Source organism: Chaetura pelagica, unplaced genomic scaffold (assembly GCF_000747805.2).
Source record: "Chaetura pelagica isolate M959 unplaced genomic scaffold, ChaPel_1.0 scaffold232, whole genome shotgun sequence".
NCBI classification, from domain to species: domain Eukaryota; kingdom Metazoa; phylum Chordata; class Aves; order Apodiformes; family Apodidae; genus Chaetura; species Chaetura pelagica.
In genome coordinates, this window is record NW_009952441.1 from 17862 (window position 1) to 35555 (window position 17694).

Consider the following 17694-nt stretch of genomic DNA (forward strand, 5'->3'; position numbering starts at 1 on the left):
CCTGCTGAAGTACATCTCCAGGAAAGCTGATGAGCAGTGTCAGTGCCTGGGAAGGAGCAGCAGGTGGAGTCTCCTGACAGCATGTCAAGGAACATGTGGTGCAGGAGTGTGTGTATGTGGGTGTTGGGGCCATGAGGGGTGCAGGGAAGCTATTTCCCAGGGCATATTGGAGCTGCTCCTTCTGCTTGATGTCTGTGTAGCTTCTCAAGCACTAGAGGAAGGCATGAAACATCACAAACATGAGGAAGAGTGTGTTTTTAATAAAGGACGCAGAGTAAGAAGGCTCAGAATGAGGTGCCAGGTGGAATTGTGTGGCTTGGGGTGGGAGCAGAGTTCAGTCTTGAATCTGACCCAGAATTTTTATTTGCATAGAAGGAAAGCTGATTTTTTTGATGATGACCCTTTTTTCCCAGAGGAAGTCACAGTTTCATAACAGTTTGAAGATGTCTGTGGTGCAGTGGCAGTGTCAGTGGTTGCAGGAATGTTTTTAATGATACGCTGAGTTTAATTATAATTCTCACTTACAACCATAATTTGTGCACCTTAATTACCACATTTGCTGTCGGTTTGGGCTGTCATTGGGATAGTGGTGGGAAGAGCTCTTGCTGTCCAGAACCATGTGATGATGATGGTGATGAAAGTGACATCAGCTGATGGGCAGCTGGAGGTGTTAGTCATGAATAGTCACAGTGACCAGGCTTGCTGTGACTAGGGCTGGTTTTCCTTCCCTTGGTTCTCCTGGGTCACAGGGCAGGGCTTTGTGGGAGAGCTTTCGCTATCAGTGCTGCCCAAGGCTTGCTGGGTAGGAGCTGGAGCCATGTTCACCAGTCTTGGATCCATCTCACCCCTGGTAACCATCCCTGTGAGCCAAGAGATGGGATTTACTATGAAGTCAGGCTGAGAGAGTTGGGGTTGTTCAGCCTGGAGAAGAGAAGGCTCTGGGGAGACCTTAGGACAACTTCCAGCGCCTGAAGGGGCTCCAGGAAAGATGGGGAGGGATTTTGGGCAAGGGCAGAGAGTGATAGGACATGCAGTAATGATTTTAAACTCAATAAGGGTAGTTTTAGCTTAGATATGAGGAAGAAACTCTTCCCCATGAGGGCAGGAAAGCACTGGAACAGGTTGCCCAGGGAGGTTGTTGATGCCCCCTCTCTGGAGGTGTTCAAGGCCAGGTTGGATGAGGCTTGTGCAGCCTGGTCTGGTGGGAGGTGTCCCTGTTCATAGCTGGGGGTTTGGATCCTGATAATCTTTAAGGTCCCCTCCAACCTTCACCATTCCATGATTTACAGTGTTGATAACATTATATGCTTTGTGGATACAGGTTCTTCCTTCCTTCCCCCCATGCCCCCTCTGACATAAGCACCAATTTGAGGAGCTGTGGGTGCCTCTTGCATCTCCAGAGCAGGCTTCTTAGGACAAAACTTGGTAAATTAAAAGTAGTTCTTAATGCACCTCTTTTGCTTTTTGTTTTGTTTTGTTTTAAGTCTGGTAATTTCTAGAGATGGATTGTAGAGAATCTGCTGTTGGAAGTGTCCCCAGGCTTGGCCTGCAATACAAGCACTGCTGGCTGTGGGGCCAGGCAGGGAGCTGGGAGGGAGGGACAGAGGAGGGCTTGCCTTGGCCTTCATGTCTGTGGGGCTTTAAAGGTTGGTGGCAAGAAGGGTTTGCACTTCTTGTCTTGCATAGGGAGCTACTACTTAGTGGAAAGCTTTAAAATCTTAAAGAAAAAAAATCTTAGGTCATCACCTACACACAGTATCACCTCTTGGAGGAGAGTGGAATTACTGGGAGTACTTGCCCATAAGCCCCAAGCCCTTCACTGTTTGAGGCAGCTCTTCAAGTACCCTTAGTGGGACTTCAGTGCCTGCTGTTGGAACCTGTGTCCACATGAACCCTCTTTCTACAGCACTTAGAGGTGGATGGATATTTGCAGAGCAAACTGAACTGCAGAAATAAGGGTCCTTTTTTTTTTTAAGAAGAAAATAAAAGCCTTATAACAAAGTGGAAGCATCATTTAACTGCTTTTTCCTTGGAGAAGACCTGCCTCCTCCAGCAGGTTGTGTTTCCTCCACTACCTTCCCTCAAAGGCTGGGTCAGATTGGCCACGTGCAGTGGCTCCAGGCACTGCTGTTCTGTCCCACATCACCTTTTTGACAGGCCCCAAACTTCCTGGTGGCAGCACCTTGCTTGGGGCCTGCTCACCTTTCCTCCAAATACCTTCGTGCCATGGGGCAGAGGCTCAGGTTTGGCACCTTGGGATAAAATAGCTCCAGAGTTTGTTTAATGTGTAAAATGCTTGTGACTGCCTCGTGTTTCCTGGGCAGCAGGATGCAGAGCAGTTGTGTAGTGCTCACCTGTGGGGCTATTTATAGACTCTGGGCTTTCCCTAATGGCTGGATCCCAGCTTTTGGCAAGTCTGGCCTTTCCAGGTGTTGTGTGGTGACCTGGCTCACAGCAGGATGCAGGCAGCTGCCCGTTAACATTCCTGCACCAAAGGCTGCGCCGCTTCCAGCCGGAGCCCACGCGGCCCTGCTCTGCCCTCACTAATGAGCTGGGGAGATTGGAAAACTGCTCCACAGGGATTGTGCAACCCATGAGGAGCTTTGCCAAAGGCAGAGCTGAGGATGTCTGTAATTACAGGTAGATGCTGGTCTGTCCATCAGCTTAAGAGCTCCCTCAAGGAGAGAGGCTGGAGGAAAGAGCAAACTGACATACAGAATACGGAGTGGAGAGGGATGAAAGAAAACTGGAGAAGCTAATAGCCAGGAACATGAAAACAAATTCCCTTTCCATTATAATGGGAGCAGGAAGGTTTAATCTGGTCTCCAAACAACACAGAAGCAGTTAAGGCTGATAAAGCAGGGAAGCCAAAGGACTTTCTGGCATCACTGCCTGCTACAGATGAGGTAGGATTAGAATTTAACAACAAAGACCCTAACAGACTTGGTGGCAAGTGTTTCTCCTTGAATCTTTTAAAAGAAGACTCTGCATTGTTTGAGTAGGATTGTCCCATGTGGATTGGACAGTTCCTGAAGGAGTCTGCAATTGCTCCTTTGTGCTTTGGGTTTGTTTATTTTTTTTCCCCAAGCTCAAGGTGAACACTCCAAGAAGTTTATAATCTGAGATTGCAATGCTAGTGAAACTGTTCCTCCTCCTCCTCCTCTTCCCTCCTCAGGCATCGAACACTTAAACAAGCCAGGACACTTTATGATCAATTAGAGGGATAACTTGGCTCTCTGTCCTTGTGCTCCCCAGCTCCAGAACAAGTTCTGGTGCCCCAGGCTGTGACTGATTTTGCTGAGTACAAAATTTCTGCTTTATATCTCTATCTTGGCAGTCTAGCTCACTGTTGTGCAAAGTATTTCAGGGATAAAGTGCCATGAAATATTTTATTTGAAGAGACTTAGAGCAGTGCAAGATGTTCTTACCTGGGCTGCTGGCCTTTAGCTGTGCACACAGAGACAGTAACTTGCTTTAATCCTTCTCTTGTTGCATAGGTCTTTATCCTGCCATCATCCAAGGGAATCTGATTGTTTCAGGAGCACATTAAGCAACGCAGTCAGTATCGTGGGACCTGGTAGTGGTTGTATTTCCAAAGCTTGGGGGACATTGAGGAACTGGACCTGCTGGCAAGAGCAGTGGCCTCAGTGTTGATGCCCCGTTGGCTGGGGTAGCGCTGAGTGGTTGTCCACCAAGTGAGGAGGAAGAAGCAGCAGCAATCCCATGCTGCAGGTCCATGAGAAACTTGTTCTCTCCAGTTCTCCAGAAAGTTGGTCCTGCAGTCTGACCTAAAAGCTGCACAGACAAATTTGGTTTGGCAAATTAGCTGGGCTAAAGACTTATTGACAGAGTGCACTTATACAGCCATTAAAAAATAACACCTGCAAGCAGGGACACTGTGAAATGTAAAGCAGTATCAGAGAGGGCACCTCTTCTGTAGCAAATCATAAATCCTGCATGAAAGCCTTCCAGCAAGGAGCACTGTGCTTCTTTCCAGCTTCTGTTGAGGTGGCAGTAGCCCTCAATTAACAGCTGCTGTATAGTGCTGCAGACCCTGGGACAAAAGGGGACATGTTCCCTCAGCAGAGCTCACCCTTGCATTGTTTTTCCAAGCTGGTTGAAGCTGTCTTTGTAATAGGTGGTTGCTAATCTCTGGGGTGAGCACGTTAATGAACAGGATAACCTGGAGTGTAGAATCAATGAATGCAGGTTACCCAGGGCTTGCAAGTTAGAAAGTGTTGGAATGAGGTTGATTAGATAAAGGAGCGGCAAAAATAAGAGAATGCAAATGGAGTGATTCATGATTGTGTGTGGATGTGTGTGATCAAAAACTGACTGAACTTGTTTTTCGGAAGAATCTGTAGTTCTAAAGTGTTCCTGGGTTGTCATCACCTTTTCCGACAGCTTCTGGTGGTCTCCTGCTGCCAGCTGGATCTGCTTCCTGGTTTCTGAGTGTTGGGGCTCTAGGAAAGCAGCTGTTGCTCAGCCAGGGCTGGCTGTTTTGGTGGGCTTGGTAACAGCATCTCCTCACATTGTATAAAGATGGTGCATTAAGCTGGTGGGGTTTGTCTTCTCTTGGTTTTCCCTGTGGAAATGTCCTCTGTTTCTTATGAGAAATCCTTCATTTGTTCCTGTTTGTCCTGCCACAGGAGGAAAAGCAGGCAGGATGGACAACTGTGGGCTCTTCCTGCTTCCAAATCAGGCACCAGTAAAACCGTGGAGTGCTCTGAAATGAGTCTTACCTCTGTGATCAGCTACTGAGGGGGAAAAGCAAACTCTGTCAGGTTTGCTCTCCAGCTGTCTGCACCTTCCTCTACAGAGAGACTTGGATAGATTAGGTCATTGGGCTAATGTCAATGGTCTGGGCTTCAACAAGGCCAAGTGCCAGGTCCTGCACTTGGGCCACAACAATGCCAGGCAGTGCTCCAGGCCTGGGGAAGTGTGGCTGGAAAGGGTCTGGCAGTGTGTGCCCAGGTGGCCAAGAAAGCCCATGGCATCCTGGCCTGTATTAGAAACAGTGTGACCGGCAGCAGTAGAGAGGTGATTGTCCCCCTGTACTCAGTACTGGTGAGGCAACTCCTGGATTGTTGTGTCCAGTTTTGGGCACCTCAATTCAAGAGAGATCTCGAGGTGCTGGAGCAAGGACAGAGGAGGCAACAAAGCTGGTGAAGGGCCTGGAGAATCAATCTGATGAAGAACACTTGAAGGAGCTGGGAATGTTTAATTTGAGGAAGAGGAGGCTGAGGGGAGACCTCATCACTCTACAACTACCTGAAAGATCATGGTAGAGAAGCTGGTGCTGGTCTCTTTTCACGGGTGAATAGGGACAGAACAAGAGGGGTGGGCTTCAAGCTGCAGCAGGGGAGGTTTAGACTGGACATTAGGAAGAAAAGAACAGGCTGCCCAGGGAGGTAGTGGAGTCACCATCCCTGGATGTGTTGAAGGGTCGTTTGGATGTGGTGTTGGTGGATGTGGTTTAGGGGAGATCTTTGTAGAGTAGGGATGATGGTTGGACTTGGTGATCCCAAGGGTCTTTTCCAACATGAATGGTTCTGTGATTCCCTGGGCAGCTTCTAGGTTGCAGTGCAGTGAGTTCTAGGTGCAGTGAGTTAAGTGAGTTAATGGCCCCAGGCCTTTGGGTTTCCCAGGCTGAAGTGAGGTTTATGGACTCCAGCCTAGGCTTGAACCTCTGTTCCTCCTGCATTCACCAGCCCTGCTGTGCTGCCTACAGTGCCACACATTGCAGAGTCACCCCAAAGAGGATTTCCCTTCTCCCCACCTCCAGAGCATGATTCTGTGAACATGTCCCATGCTGCTCTCCAAACTCAATCTGAAGACCTGTTACCTGTATGATAACACCACAGTGCTAAACATTCTAACAGCTTGTTTACATCCTCATTTTTTTGTGGTGCAGCTTCCAGCTGGAGCCGTGGAAGCTGGTTAGACAGCTTTGCTTTCATTTATGCTCCCAGTTTGTTTGGGAAGCTAGTGATAGTAAAATCTCTCCACCAACCAAATCAGCAAAACTTTTCCAAGTTCTCCACCAACCATTTCTGTTGACTGGAGTTTTCCTTTAGTCTTGATGGTTCTTGAGGTTCTGCCTCCGCTTCCACAGTAAAAGGAGAAGGTTTCGTAACCATAAATCAAGATGAAGAAGGGCAGTGAGTGACTCAGATGTGGATCTCCAGGAATGCATTTTTCTTTGGCATTTCAGACTCGGAATGACTGGAGGGATCTCCCACACTGGCTTTTATTAAAGCATTGCAAAGACTGGGGCAGAACACTGCACATGGGTCCCTCTCATTTAGAGAAGGCTCTCAAGGCATCAAATGCTCAGCCTTTAGGGTAGATCACATCTCAGATATGTTTATCTACCTGCTGTGATGATTTCATACTGCAGGTTCAGATTGTATCTCCTCTGTTTAATTTCAAAGCCTCTCCCCATCAGGCTTTGAAGAAGGTCTTGTCTTTTTTTTTTTCCCTTTTTTTTTTCCTTGAGCAGCTGATAACTCTGCTTTAGATCAAAATGTATTGAGAAGAGCTGAACCTTTGCTAATATTTCACCAAGATCAATTAGCACTGGCTGAAAGGGTCAGCATTTCTGTCCTAGCTGTATGGAGGTGGCTTTTGGCAGCTGTTGTCCCTTGCCAGCCACTCAAGTGACTTTATCTTGCTGAGATGGGAAAAAACCTTCCAGTGTGCATGCATGCTGCTGGAGGTGATTTTGTAGCCATTGCAGGTCCCTTCCCAGCTGCCTTGGCACATGGCTCCAGTTGTTCCTCGAGACCACTTCCTCTGGAAAATTCCACTGACACCAAAGGAGAACTGGTGCCAGGGCTGCTGATGCAACACCCACTTTCCTGCAAGGAACGACCAGGCTTCTCAATCTTCAGTGGACTTTCCTCCTTCAGCAGATTGAGTTGGAGCTGCTGGCCAAAACAGTAGCCCTGAAGCCAGGTTGATGTCACCAGTGACCATGGGTGATAAGGTTTGCATTGCCCATGGGAGCCGCGTCCCACGGGAGAGGGGAGGGAAGGAAGCACTTTTGAGCAGCCTCATTTTCCCCTCGCAGATCAAAAATGCTTCAGCATCTTTTTCCATAATACACGAGGAGAAAAACTTGAGCCGTGCAGCTCTGCTTTTCCTTCTCCAAATTCCTGTTGAATTCTGTGCTGTGCTTCCAACCGAGTGTCTTTGGGAGCCGGAGCAGTGGGGAGCTGGCCGACCTGCTCTGTGGTTTGCTTTGCCAGCTGGAGCTGCCTTTGTTCCTCCTCTCATTGCCAAAGCCATGTTCAGCTTCAGTTCTCCGCTTGATTGCTGTAATTAAATTCCAGCCAAATTTACATGAACGTGGTCGTTCTGGAAAATAAAGCATTTAGTTATTTGAAGGTTAAAATGGGCTTCAGAAATAACGAAGCTCTGCAGACCTTGATTGTGCCTTGGTGATGCAGGATGCTGCTCCTTGGGGCTCCGCAGGGACATTAAGCTGCTTTTGATCAGTCTGTCCTGTCAGTCTCTTTTACCCCCTTGGTCATTTTTCTTTTAACCTTTTGGCTTACCTAGTTTGGGAGTCAATTCTCAAAGATTTGATTGCAGGGTGGACTGCACCAGCCTGGGAAACTGTGCTGGGCTGAGGAGGACCTTGTATGAAGTGCTGTGAGCTGAGCGGGTGGCTCAGCCACCCCAAAGCAGCCAGGCTGCTCCCCTTCTCTCTTCACTCCTGCAGTTGTTCAAACCCTGCCATAGGCTGGTTGGACCTGCTGATGCAGCAGGAAACTGCTTCTATTTTATTTTTCCCCCCTTCTCCCTGTTGAATGAAGGCATCACGTTGGCACCCAAAGAGCTCCAAGAAGCACCAGATCCAGCACAAAGCAGGAAGGGGAAATGACCCAGTCGTAAGAGTGAAAATGAGGAGAGAAGCTGATCCTCCTCAGGGTTGGATACGTTGCTCAGCCCGCCCCACAGTGCAGCACCAGGAGCTGCTGTCGTGTTCAGCGTGGCTCTGGGCAGCCTTTCTGCCTGCTCTGGCTGGGAGCCACAGCCCAGCTGCCTCTTCTCAGCAGGCTTTTCTCTGCAAGCCTTATGGCTTCCTCTGCTCTTATCCCAGTGACTGCACAGTGTCCATACGCAGGAGTCAGTTTGATTGAAGCATCAATTTGTGGGCTGCCGACCTCAAACAGTGTCTTCGGTTAAAATCATAGCGGGTGTAATTGAGATGTCAGTCGGAAGAGGGTGGTGAGGATCTTGCCAATTGCTCAGGCTTACTTTCAATTTTGACTCCTGAATTCCACTGGAAGAGATGAGCCAAGTGGCACCAGATGCTAGTCCCCTGTATTAAGCTGAACAAGTTTATTTGGTGATGCTACATGTTGGGCACACAGGCAACTCTTGAGGAAAGGCTTTGAAAATGTCCCGACACACGCATCGTCTGTCTCATGGCCATAGTGTGGTGATGTGTTCACTGCTGAGTCAAAAAGCCAAAGCATATCCAGAAATGAGGCTTTCAGTTGTGGTTTTCCTGGGGAGAAAAACCTTTCCTCCAGAAAGTGACTTCATCAAGAGAGAATTGCATCAAACCAGGTAATAGGTGCAAGTAATGAGATTTGCTTTCATAGTCATCTTTGCTCCAAGCTCGCGCCCAAGCTGTTGAGTCCAGCCTGAGTTGTTCCCATGTGGACTGGGAGCTGAGGTTCAGCTTCCATTCAGCTCCTCCTGGATGTGGATGTGGGCAAGTTGTTGGTTTTTTTCTAAGAGATGGGGAATAAATTTTGTAGGAGACTTTTCCTTCTAAAAATCTTGCAGGAGGGAGCTGAGCCTGGAGAATGGTAAGATTGTTCGTGAGTTACTTCACATTTGCCATCATGGACGCTGCAGTGAAAAGCATCTCAGCAGGCTTTATCCAGGTCTTGACATGGACACTGCCTCTCTGCCCACCTGAATATTTGCCTGCATCTCCCAAAGCATTCAGACTGCCATCCCTCAGGAAGGGACATCACAGGGACGTGGTCTAGCATTATTCACGAGCATCCTCACATGGTGGTGTCCTCCTCCTCTCTGCCACTGCCTGATGCAAGGTGTGTAGGCTGCACTCGACCTTCTTTTTCTTCCTGCTTTGCACTTAGTTGCTTTGAAGATAAGGCCAGAGGTTAAGATGGTTTTAAAATGAGTTTGCCCCACATCTGCTGGAAGGAGAGCTTGACCCTGGCTATGACTCTTTAGTGTTATCAGAGTACAAATAACAGGTCCAATCTGTCTCAACCCTGTATTCACAGTCATGTCTTCCTCTGTGATTAGATACTTGGATACAGTTGTGGCTACAACATGGAAAACTAGACCAACCCACTGCAAACACCGTGTGGGGTGTTAAGCAGTGTATGTTGGAGCAGAGCTGGAAAGGGTGATGATGCTAACTGAAGATGCTGGTGAATAATGCTGAGCCATAACCCTGCTCAGGACTCTGTTTCCTAGGCAGTCAGCAGTTGTGTGTGCTTATACGTCAGCATCCTCTTCTGAAGCTAAAATGAGATTTGTGGGAGAGGTGGACATGAAGGGAGAGTTTCTCCTTCCATAAAATTCTCTATATACAAAGACAGGCGTGGGACAAATGACTGTAGTTCTATCAGCTAAGACAGGGCAAGAGCAGGATGCTGCACTGGGTTTTAAAGTCAACGTGTACAAGTTCTGGAGTCAGGGAAGAGATGAGAAGCCGTGGGAGTTTGAACTGTGTTGAGTCTGTGTTTTAATACTGCCAAGCAAGGAGGAGGTGAGACTTCTTAGTGACTAGTGGAGCCTTCAAAGGGCAGAACAGGCTGCTAATGAAGAGCTTTCATCATCCTGTTGTCTGTCGAAAAAGTGTTGGGGCAAGAAGCAGAGTCTGTAGAATTATTAGAAAACTTGGAGGTTGCTCTTTTTTATCTCAAAAGGTAGAGGCAGTTGGATGGGGAGTGGTTGCTTCTCGTGTGACTAATGGGGTGGTACAGGCTGAACCCAGCGGTGGAAGGTGCCTTTCCTCCCCCAAATTCTGAGAGTGAGAGGGCTTATTATTTTGAGAAAGGAATAAGCTCATCATTGAGCTGGTAACTCGAGTGCCACAGACTTCATAAACCTTGTAACAAGCACAAGCTTTGCCTAAAACCTGAGGGAGAAGGTTAGAAACAGGTGGTTGAACAGTCATGTGCAGGTTAGAGTAAGGGCAAGGAATAATCCCAAGTTAAATCACCCTTAGATAAGAGAGGTAATAAAGTCTAGGCCTGAAGAAACTCATCCTGGAGCACTTCAGGAGCTGTCTGGTGCAGACACTGAAAAGTTAACCCTGAATTAATTTCAGAGGGTTGTAGAGGAGAAGGGACACCCAATGAACCAACGAAAAAGGGGAAACCCAAGTAAGAGGGAGGGGATTGAGAGTGTCTAGCCTGACTCACATCTCCATGGTTATCAACAACAGGAGAGCATGTTTGATGGTGTTTAAGCACCTAGTGCTTATAATAATACGGTGATAAAACAGCCATTACAAACTGCTTTGTGCTCAGCTGATGAGGTAACTGTCCCCTTTGTGAGGGTAAAAACAGATGGAAGGCTTGTGACACAGTCCCACGTGTTGTTCTGATAAGGAAACCAGGGGGGTAATTGAGGCTGGATCTCTTCTCTGGCTGTTTCCAGCAGTTTGCTGGATTGAGACATCCTCCAAGCCTGTCCTTAATCTTGCTCTCTTTAGTATTTTCATTGCACTGGGGGCTGCCTACCAGGTCTCGGTTGCTCCAGCTCTAGTGGAGGAAGAATCACCTTTCCCATTCCCTCTTACATGCACTTGTGTCTGTTCCTTCGAGTCCAAAAGCCAGAGCTGAAGTCAGCTGGCAGGGCACTCACTGCCTGGCCAGTGCAACCAAAGAGTTGCCAAAATTTACAGGTTTTGATAGGCTTGTAGTGAGTGATGTACAAAATGAAAGTACTTGTAACACTGCATCCTCCCCCAAAATGATGCTGGATGCCCTGCAGGGGAGGTGAGGAGCTAGTACTGGTATGAAGGATGAATTTCTGAGACCCTCTCCCTGGCCTGTGTTTCTGCTGGCTTTACTCTATTAAAAGAAAAAAAAGTCCCAGCTAGTTAAATCCTCTTGTTTTCCAGCCGTCAGCCTGAGCCACCAAAGAAGGAGAAGGAGGCAGCTGCAATTGCCACCACTCAGTCCAAGAGAGCAGATGAGTGGAAGGACCCTTGGCGCCGATCCAAGTCCCCCAAAAAGAAGCTGGGGGTCTCTGTCTCTCCCAGCCGCGCGCGGAGGCGCCGAAAAACCTCTGCTTCTTCAGCATCTGCTTCTGGCTCTTCCAGGTGAGGGAAGGCAAAGAGCACATCGCATCCGAGCCTTGCTGGGAACGCTGTGGGATTCTTCTTGGCCATGGAAGGGGGTTGAGATGTTTGGGAAAGCAGTTCAAGGCTTTGCTGCTTAGTAACAGCTTTGGACGCGTGTAGGTGGTGAGATGGGAGCTAAAGGGGGCACATGAATGTGGATGTGATCTGTTATGGGGTAAGGAAAGACAGGTCCCTGGATAAACCACTCTTCAGAGGACTAGACTTGGAAGCAGTCTAGATGATGAGTAGCTCATTTAAATGAAAACTGACCTTAACAGGAGCAGGAAGAGCTGTAAAATCTGAAAATTGAAGCCTCTTCACTCCAGAGGTGCTGGAGGGATGAGATGGGCCCATTCCAGGAAGAGCATGGTGATGCTGTGGGGGAAAACTGGGGTTGTCGAGCCTGGAGACCAATGGCTGTTCCAGTTCTTGAAACGGACCTACAGGAAAGCTGGGGAGGGGCTTTTCAGCAGAGAAGGTAGTGATAGGACAAGGGTTTTAAGTGGTTTTAAACTGAGAGAGGGGAGATTTAGGTCAGATATTAGGAAGAAATTCTTCACTCTAAGGGTGGTGAGGAACTGGAATGGGCTGCCCAGGGAGGTTGTTGATGCCCCATCCCTGGAGGTTTTTAAGGCCAGGTTGGATGAGGTTTTGTGCAACCTGATCTAGTGGTCGGGGTCCCTGCTTGTGGCAGGGGGGGTGGAACTTGATCTTTAAGATCCCTTCCAACCTTAATGATTCTGTGATTCAATTAAATAAAAAACACTTTCCAGAAAGAAGAGCCCTGAATCTTGGAGAGTTGAGGCATAAGCCAGATCAGTTTTCTTTAAATGGTTGAACTTGAAGCTCCTGAGAAGAGGGGGGAAAAGTATCAGAGTGGAATGAGGAACACACTGAATTGAAGATACGGATCTAAAAGCCAAAGCCCTCCTGAAGCAGATAGCTTTTCTTGCTGGGATCACTGCACCTGAGATTTTTCTGTTTTCTCCCTTGTGACCCAACCTATCAGGGATTGTCTGGTGAAAAGGGGTAAAGTTGCATGGAAGGAATTCCCAAAAAGGGCTGGAAAGTCCACTAGCTAAAGGAGGGGGGGGGCGGGTCTATTCATGGGCACAAAGTGGGTAGCAACAGCAGGATATTTTCTAAAAGAGATGGTGGGGTTGAGGACTGAGGAAGGGATATAGTCCTGGCAGCCCATCAAAGAGCGGGCAGGTAATTTATTGAGCAGTGTTTGAGAACTTGGGAAGAGTGTACTGGAAACAAGACCTTGGTCTCAGAGGACTTCTCGAGAGGTGCTGAATTTGAATATTTTTCTTTCAGGTCCTCTTCTCGTTCATCCAGCTACTCTGGGTCAGGTTCCTCGCGGTCTCGTTCCAGATCATCTTCTTACAGCTCTTACTCTAGTCGCTCCTCAAGACACAGCTCTTTCTCAGGCAGCAGGTCCAGGTAACAGCTCCTTGGGTTTCAAAGTAATGGGATAAACTGCTTTCCAACCACTTGCCAGCAGCTGCTTTTGCTGCTGCTTACAGGCAAATGGCTAACTCTTGAAATAAAGCATCCAAAGCACTTTCCTGAGTGAGGGAAGTACAGCAGCCTGCAAGGCAGCCTGAGGGTTTGGTGGTGGAATGAAGCAGATCTGTCAGCCACCCCCTTCTCTCCCCAGTACCCCCCACCCACCAGTATGGTCCTGGTGGGGCTGGGCTGTTTCGAAACGGACCTACAGGAAAGCTGGGGAGGGGCTTTTCAGCAGAGAAGGTAGTGATAGGACAAGGGTTTTAAGTGGTTTTAAACTGAGAGAGGGGAGATTTAGGTCAGATATTAGGAAGAAATTCTTCACTCTAAGGGTGGTGAGGAACTGGAATGGGCTGCCCAGGGAGGTTGTTGATGCCCCATCCCTGGAGGTTTTTAAGGCCAGGTTGGATGAGGTTTTGTGCAACCTGATCTAGTGGTCGGGGTCCCTGCTTGTGGCAGGGGGGGGGGAACTTGATCTTTAAGATCCCTTCCAACCTTAATGATTCTGTGATTCAATTAAATAAAAAACACTTTCCAGAAAGAAGAGCCCTGAATCTTGGAGAGTTGAGGCATAAGCCAGATCAGTTTTCTTTAAATGGTTGAACTTGAAGCTCCTGAGAAGAGGGGGGAAAAGTATCAGAGTGGAATGAGGAACACACTGAATTGAAGATACGGATCTAAAAGCCAAAGCCCTCCTGAAGCAGATAGCTTTTCTTGCTGGGATCACTGCACCTGAGATTTTTCTGTTTTCTCCCTTGTGACCCAACCTATCAGGGATTGTCTGGTGAAAAGGGGTAAAGTTGCATGGAAGGAATTCCCAAAAAGGGCTGGAAAGTCCACTAGCTAAAGGAGGGGGGGGCGGGTCTATTCATGGGCACAAAGTGGGTAGCAACAGCAGGATATTTTCTAAAAGAGATGGTGGGGTTGAGGACTGAGGAAGGGATATAGTCCTGGCAGCCCATCAAAGAGCGGGCAGGTAATTTATTGAGCAGTGTTTGAGAACTTGGGAAGAGTGTACTGGAAACAAGACCTTGGTCTCAGAGGACTTCTCGAGAGGTGCTGAATTTGAATATTTTTCTTTCAGGTCCTCTTCTCGTTCATCCAGCTACTCTGGGTCAGGTTCCTCGCGGTCTCGTTCCAGATCATCTTCTTACAGCTCTTACTCTAGTCGCTCCTCAAGACACAGCTCTTTCTCAGGCAGCAGGTCCAGGTAACAGCTCCTTGGGTTTCAAAGTAATGGGATAAACTGCTTTCCAACCACTTGCCAGCAGCTGCTTTTGCTGCTGCTTACAGGCAAATGGCTAACTCTTGAAATAAAGCATCCAAAGCACTTTCCTGAGTGAGGGAAGTACAGCAGCCTGCAAGGCAGCCTGAGGGTTTGGTGGTGGAATGAAGCAGATCTGTCAGCCACCCCCTTCTCTCCCCAGTACCCCCCACCCACCAGTATGGTCCTGGTGGGGCTGGGCTGTTTCCCATGCCTGTGGTTGCTGTGCAGTTGTAGGAGCCTAGCTGAGGTCAACATTGCTATTATTTGCCTTTTGTGATTGGAAGAAGTTACTGGCATCTCCTTTCTGTTGCACTGGATTTTCTATTTTAAGAGGCAAATCACTTTTCTTTATTAAAGCAGCACATGCAGTTGTGCCTCGTGATAGTTCTGACTCTTCAAAGCAGCAATTCAGTGTCCCATGCTGATTAAACAGAGGCATGTTTATTGCTCTGCCACTTCCTTGCCCCTGCAGACAGTTTCCCAAGTCTGGAATATGCATAGCAGGAGAACTGGCTCCCTGGATAGACACCTCTTCAGAGCTGAGAACTCACAGGTCCCCAGAGTGGATCACACAGTTGATGGGAGTGCACAGTGTCACTTTGGGAGATGTGGTTTCTCCTGGGAAAGGCTCAGGTGGGAGCTGATCTCAATGCCAGCATGGTTGTGTCTGGGGAGCAGGCTGACCTCCCCCCACCCCATTTCAGGCTCTGTTCCTGGCAGGACAGTGCCAGGCATGGGTGACACACAGTGGTTAGCATGCCTCTCTGTGAAGGTGGGAGAGTGAGGAACACCCAGGTGCCTAAATGTCCTTCCCAAGCCAGTCACCATGGTGTCTGGCTCTGAAGTATGAGCCTGCAAGAAGGGTACTTCCAGTCTTGGCAGTGGGTGAATCACTTGAATACCAGCATCTGGCGTGCTGGGCAAGAGCCTTGTCTCTTTGGTCACTCCTGATCTTGAGAAACAGCTTCAGCCCTTTGATCTCTTGGCTTTGATATACTCCACATGATTTTTCTCCTTGTGTTCCAGAAATTACAGATACCCAGTTAGATTGTTTTTGGTGTCTTTTTCCCAAGGTTTATTTTTTGCTTTGCTGCTGCTGTTTATAGGCTTGTGGACTGCACTAGGAGTTACCTAGAGCAGCTTGAAACAAATCGTGCTGAACTTGTAAGCCAAAATTCCACTTACTTTCCTGTAGGAAGGAATTCTCTCCCTAAGGAGAAAATGCAGTGAGCGTGGGGGAAGCATTGGATGTTGGTGTGGAGTACCCAGGAGTGTGCCTCTCTTGCAGCCAGCCCTACTTCTTCCTGGTTTCTGTGCCTGCCACTGCTCTGCTCACAGAAGTTGCTTTTGTTGAGCAGAGTCCAAACATAAAAACTAGGATCAACTCAGACCCACAGGAACTAGTTCCTGGGATGTGGTCACTGGCTGCAGGCAGGAGCAATGGCTAAATGCATGGGAAGCCACTCCTGCAGTGCCAGAGGCTGAGCTGAGGGATGTGTCCTTCCTTTTTAGGTCACGATCCTTCTCATCTTCACCTTCTCCTTCTCCAACCCCGTCTCCACACAAGCCGCTTGCCAAGGCCAAAGGGGAGTTGTTACCACCTGCTGGTAAAGGGTAAGGTTTCCTCTCCCTTGTGATAACACGGTGCAGAAAAGTCTCCAAACAGTAGCCTAACCCCTCAGTCAGACCCTTCTGACCTGGTTAACAGTTTAAGGAAGAAATGGAAGATGCAAAACATGACCCACGTGTGGCTTTGCATATTTAATTACATGATGACACTTTCACTTATTAAATCCAAGCTAAACTGCACAGGTATCTGTAAGTATTAACATGGAGTCATTTAGGTTAGAAAAGACCCTTAAGGTTGAGTCCAACTCTTAACCTAACACTGCCAAGTCCACCACTAAACCATGTCCCTAAGTGCCATGTCAAGGTCCCCATCATGTGTACATGAGTTTTTTTAAACACATGCATGATTTACACTTTACATGTTCTGCATGTGCAGGTGTTTCTGCAGGAGCTGTAGGAAAGTTTCATCCATTCCTCTACTAGGACAGTAGAGAACAGCCTTAGAATAGAGAAATGGTTCAGCCCCATCTACTTTGAATATTGGTGCCAAGTTCAAACAGTGCTACAGCTGTGAGACTGTTGGTTCCACAGATCATGCCAACACTCCTCTTTTAAATGCTTGAAATTGCTATTACACAAACTCCTGTAATAAGCAGTAAATGATGGATACGTCGGAGGATGACACAACACTGTAGTGATGTCACCTCTTTTAAGGTGACCTGCAAAGAAATTACCTCATGGGAATCCCCCTGAGTTCTCCAGAATACAGAATGATCCCCTTTGCCACACTTCTTGTACCTTATTGACCTGTTTGGTTGGTTTTTTTTCTCCTCAGCTGAGAGGGTTCAGCCCTTTGAGGACACACTCCCCTGCAGCCATGACTTTACACCCTCCCAGTGCACATTGCAGGGCTGGTTTGGTGACACACGCCAGCAGCCTCACTAGCACAGGGATTGTTCTTGCAGTGTGACTTTGCACACAATTAATCCCGTGTTCTGCAGGGGATGAGGGCAGGTATTCTTCATCAGAAGAGGAGAAATTAACAATCTCTATTCCTGTCTGGCACTGTGGGTGCTGGATGCAGTCACCAGCACCTCACTCTGCTGTCCCGTGCGGTGGCCTCACCCTTTAAATGTTCCACAGGGTGATGTGAACCCAGAGACTTCTACACACATGGGCTCTTTAACACCCTGCTGATCCATGCCATGGAGTGAAAAAGAGCATTTTTGCAGGAGCTGTGAGCATTTGAGCCTGGCTGGCAAATCTGAAGTAGGTGTGTGTGTTTTGGATAAAAACACCCTGGACTGAAGGGATCAGACCCAGTGATTCCCTAGTCTGCTTCCTTAGTTAATTTACAAGTTGAATGTCTCCAAAACTGACTGTTGTAATTTGTCTCTGAAAAGCTGACTTGAAGCAGATCCCTTTCAGGGAGTGTGTTGCTTGACAGGATTTTGATGTAATAGCCAAGTGTCTGTAGCTCCAGCAGTTACACGTTTGTAATACTTAGTCAACAACAAACATTGGATGCATTTCATTGCTTTTGAGAATGTGTGTTCTGTGTCTGCTGACTTTGGTCACAGACATGACATTTTTGATTGATTTTAAATTCTTTTTGGTAGTGAAAAATCTGTGAAGAAACTGGCTGCCCTTCCAGTCCCTCAGCCACTGACCAAAATTACAGCAGCTGCACCTGAGCCAGCCAAACCGGGGGATAACCGAGAGGCAAGAAGGAAGGAACGTCAGACAAGGACTCCACCCAGGAGGTAAGAAAGCTTGTGGGGTGGAGTGAGGCTTCATCTCCTGGAATATAGAGCAAATCCTGGGTTTCTTTCTGAAGTACAAGGGCTCTTCAGTATTAAAGAAATGTGTTTCCTGAGGCAGGAGGAAATGGGAAGAGGGAAGGAGTTGGGGGTGAATGCTGGTGTCTTGCTTTAGTAATTTATAGTATTTTTGTGAAAAATTTAACATGATAAATAGTGGAAAAGTTGGTTAAATTGTT

The 17694-nt window shown here is 47.8% G+C and overlaps 1 protein-coding gene across 1 annotated transcript in view; it reads left to right on the forward strand.

Annotated features, from left to right (window-relative positions):
* ZC3H18 (zinc finger CCCH-type containing 18) overlaps positions 1 to 17694 on the forward strand; it is a gene marked incomplete at its 5' end in the record, with an annotated part of 43205 nt that overhangs the window by 15793 nt on the left and 9718 nt on the right. The window contains 4 exons of the mRNA XM_010008442.1: positions 11126 to 11326; positions 12668 to 12793; positions 15639 to 15740; positions 17315 to 17458. Of these exons, the coding sequence (XP_010006744.1) occupies positions 11126 to 11326; positions 12668 to 12793; positions 15639 to 15740; positions 17315 to 17458 (573 nt within the window). The remainder of the gene's footprint in view (positions 1 to 11125; positions 11327 to 12667; positions 12794 to 15638; positions 15741 to 17314; positions 17459 to 17694) is intronic.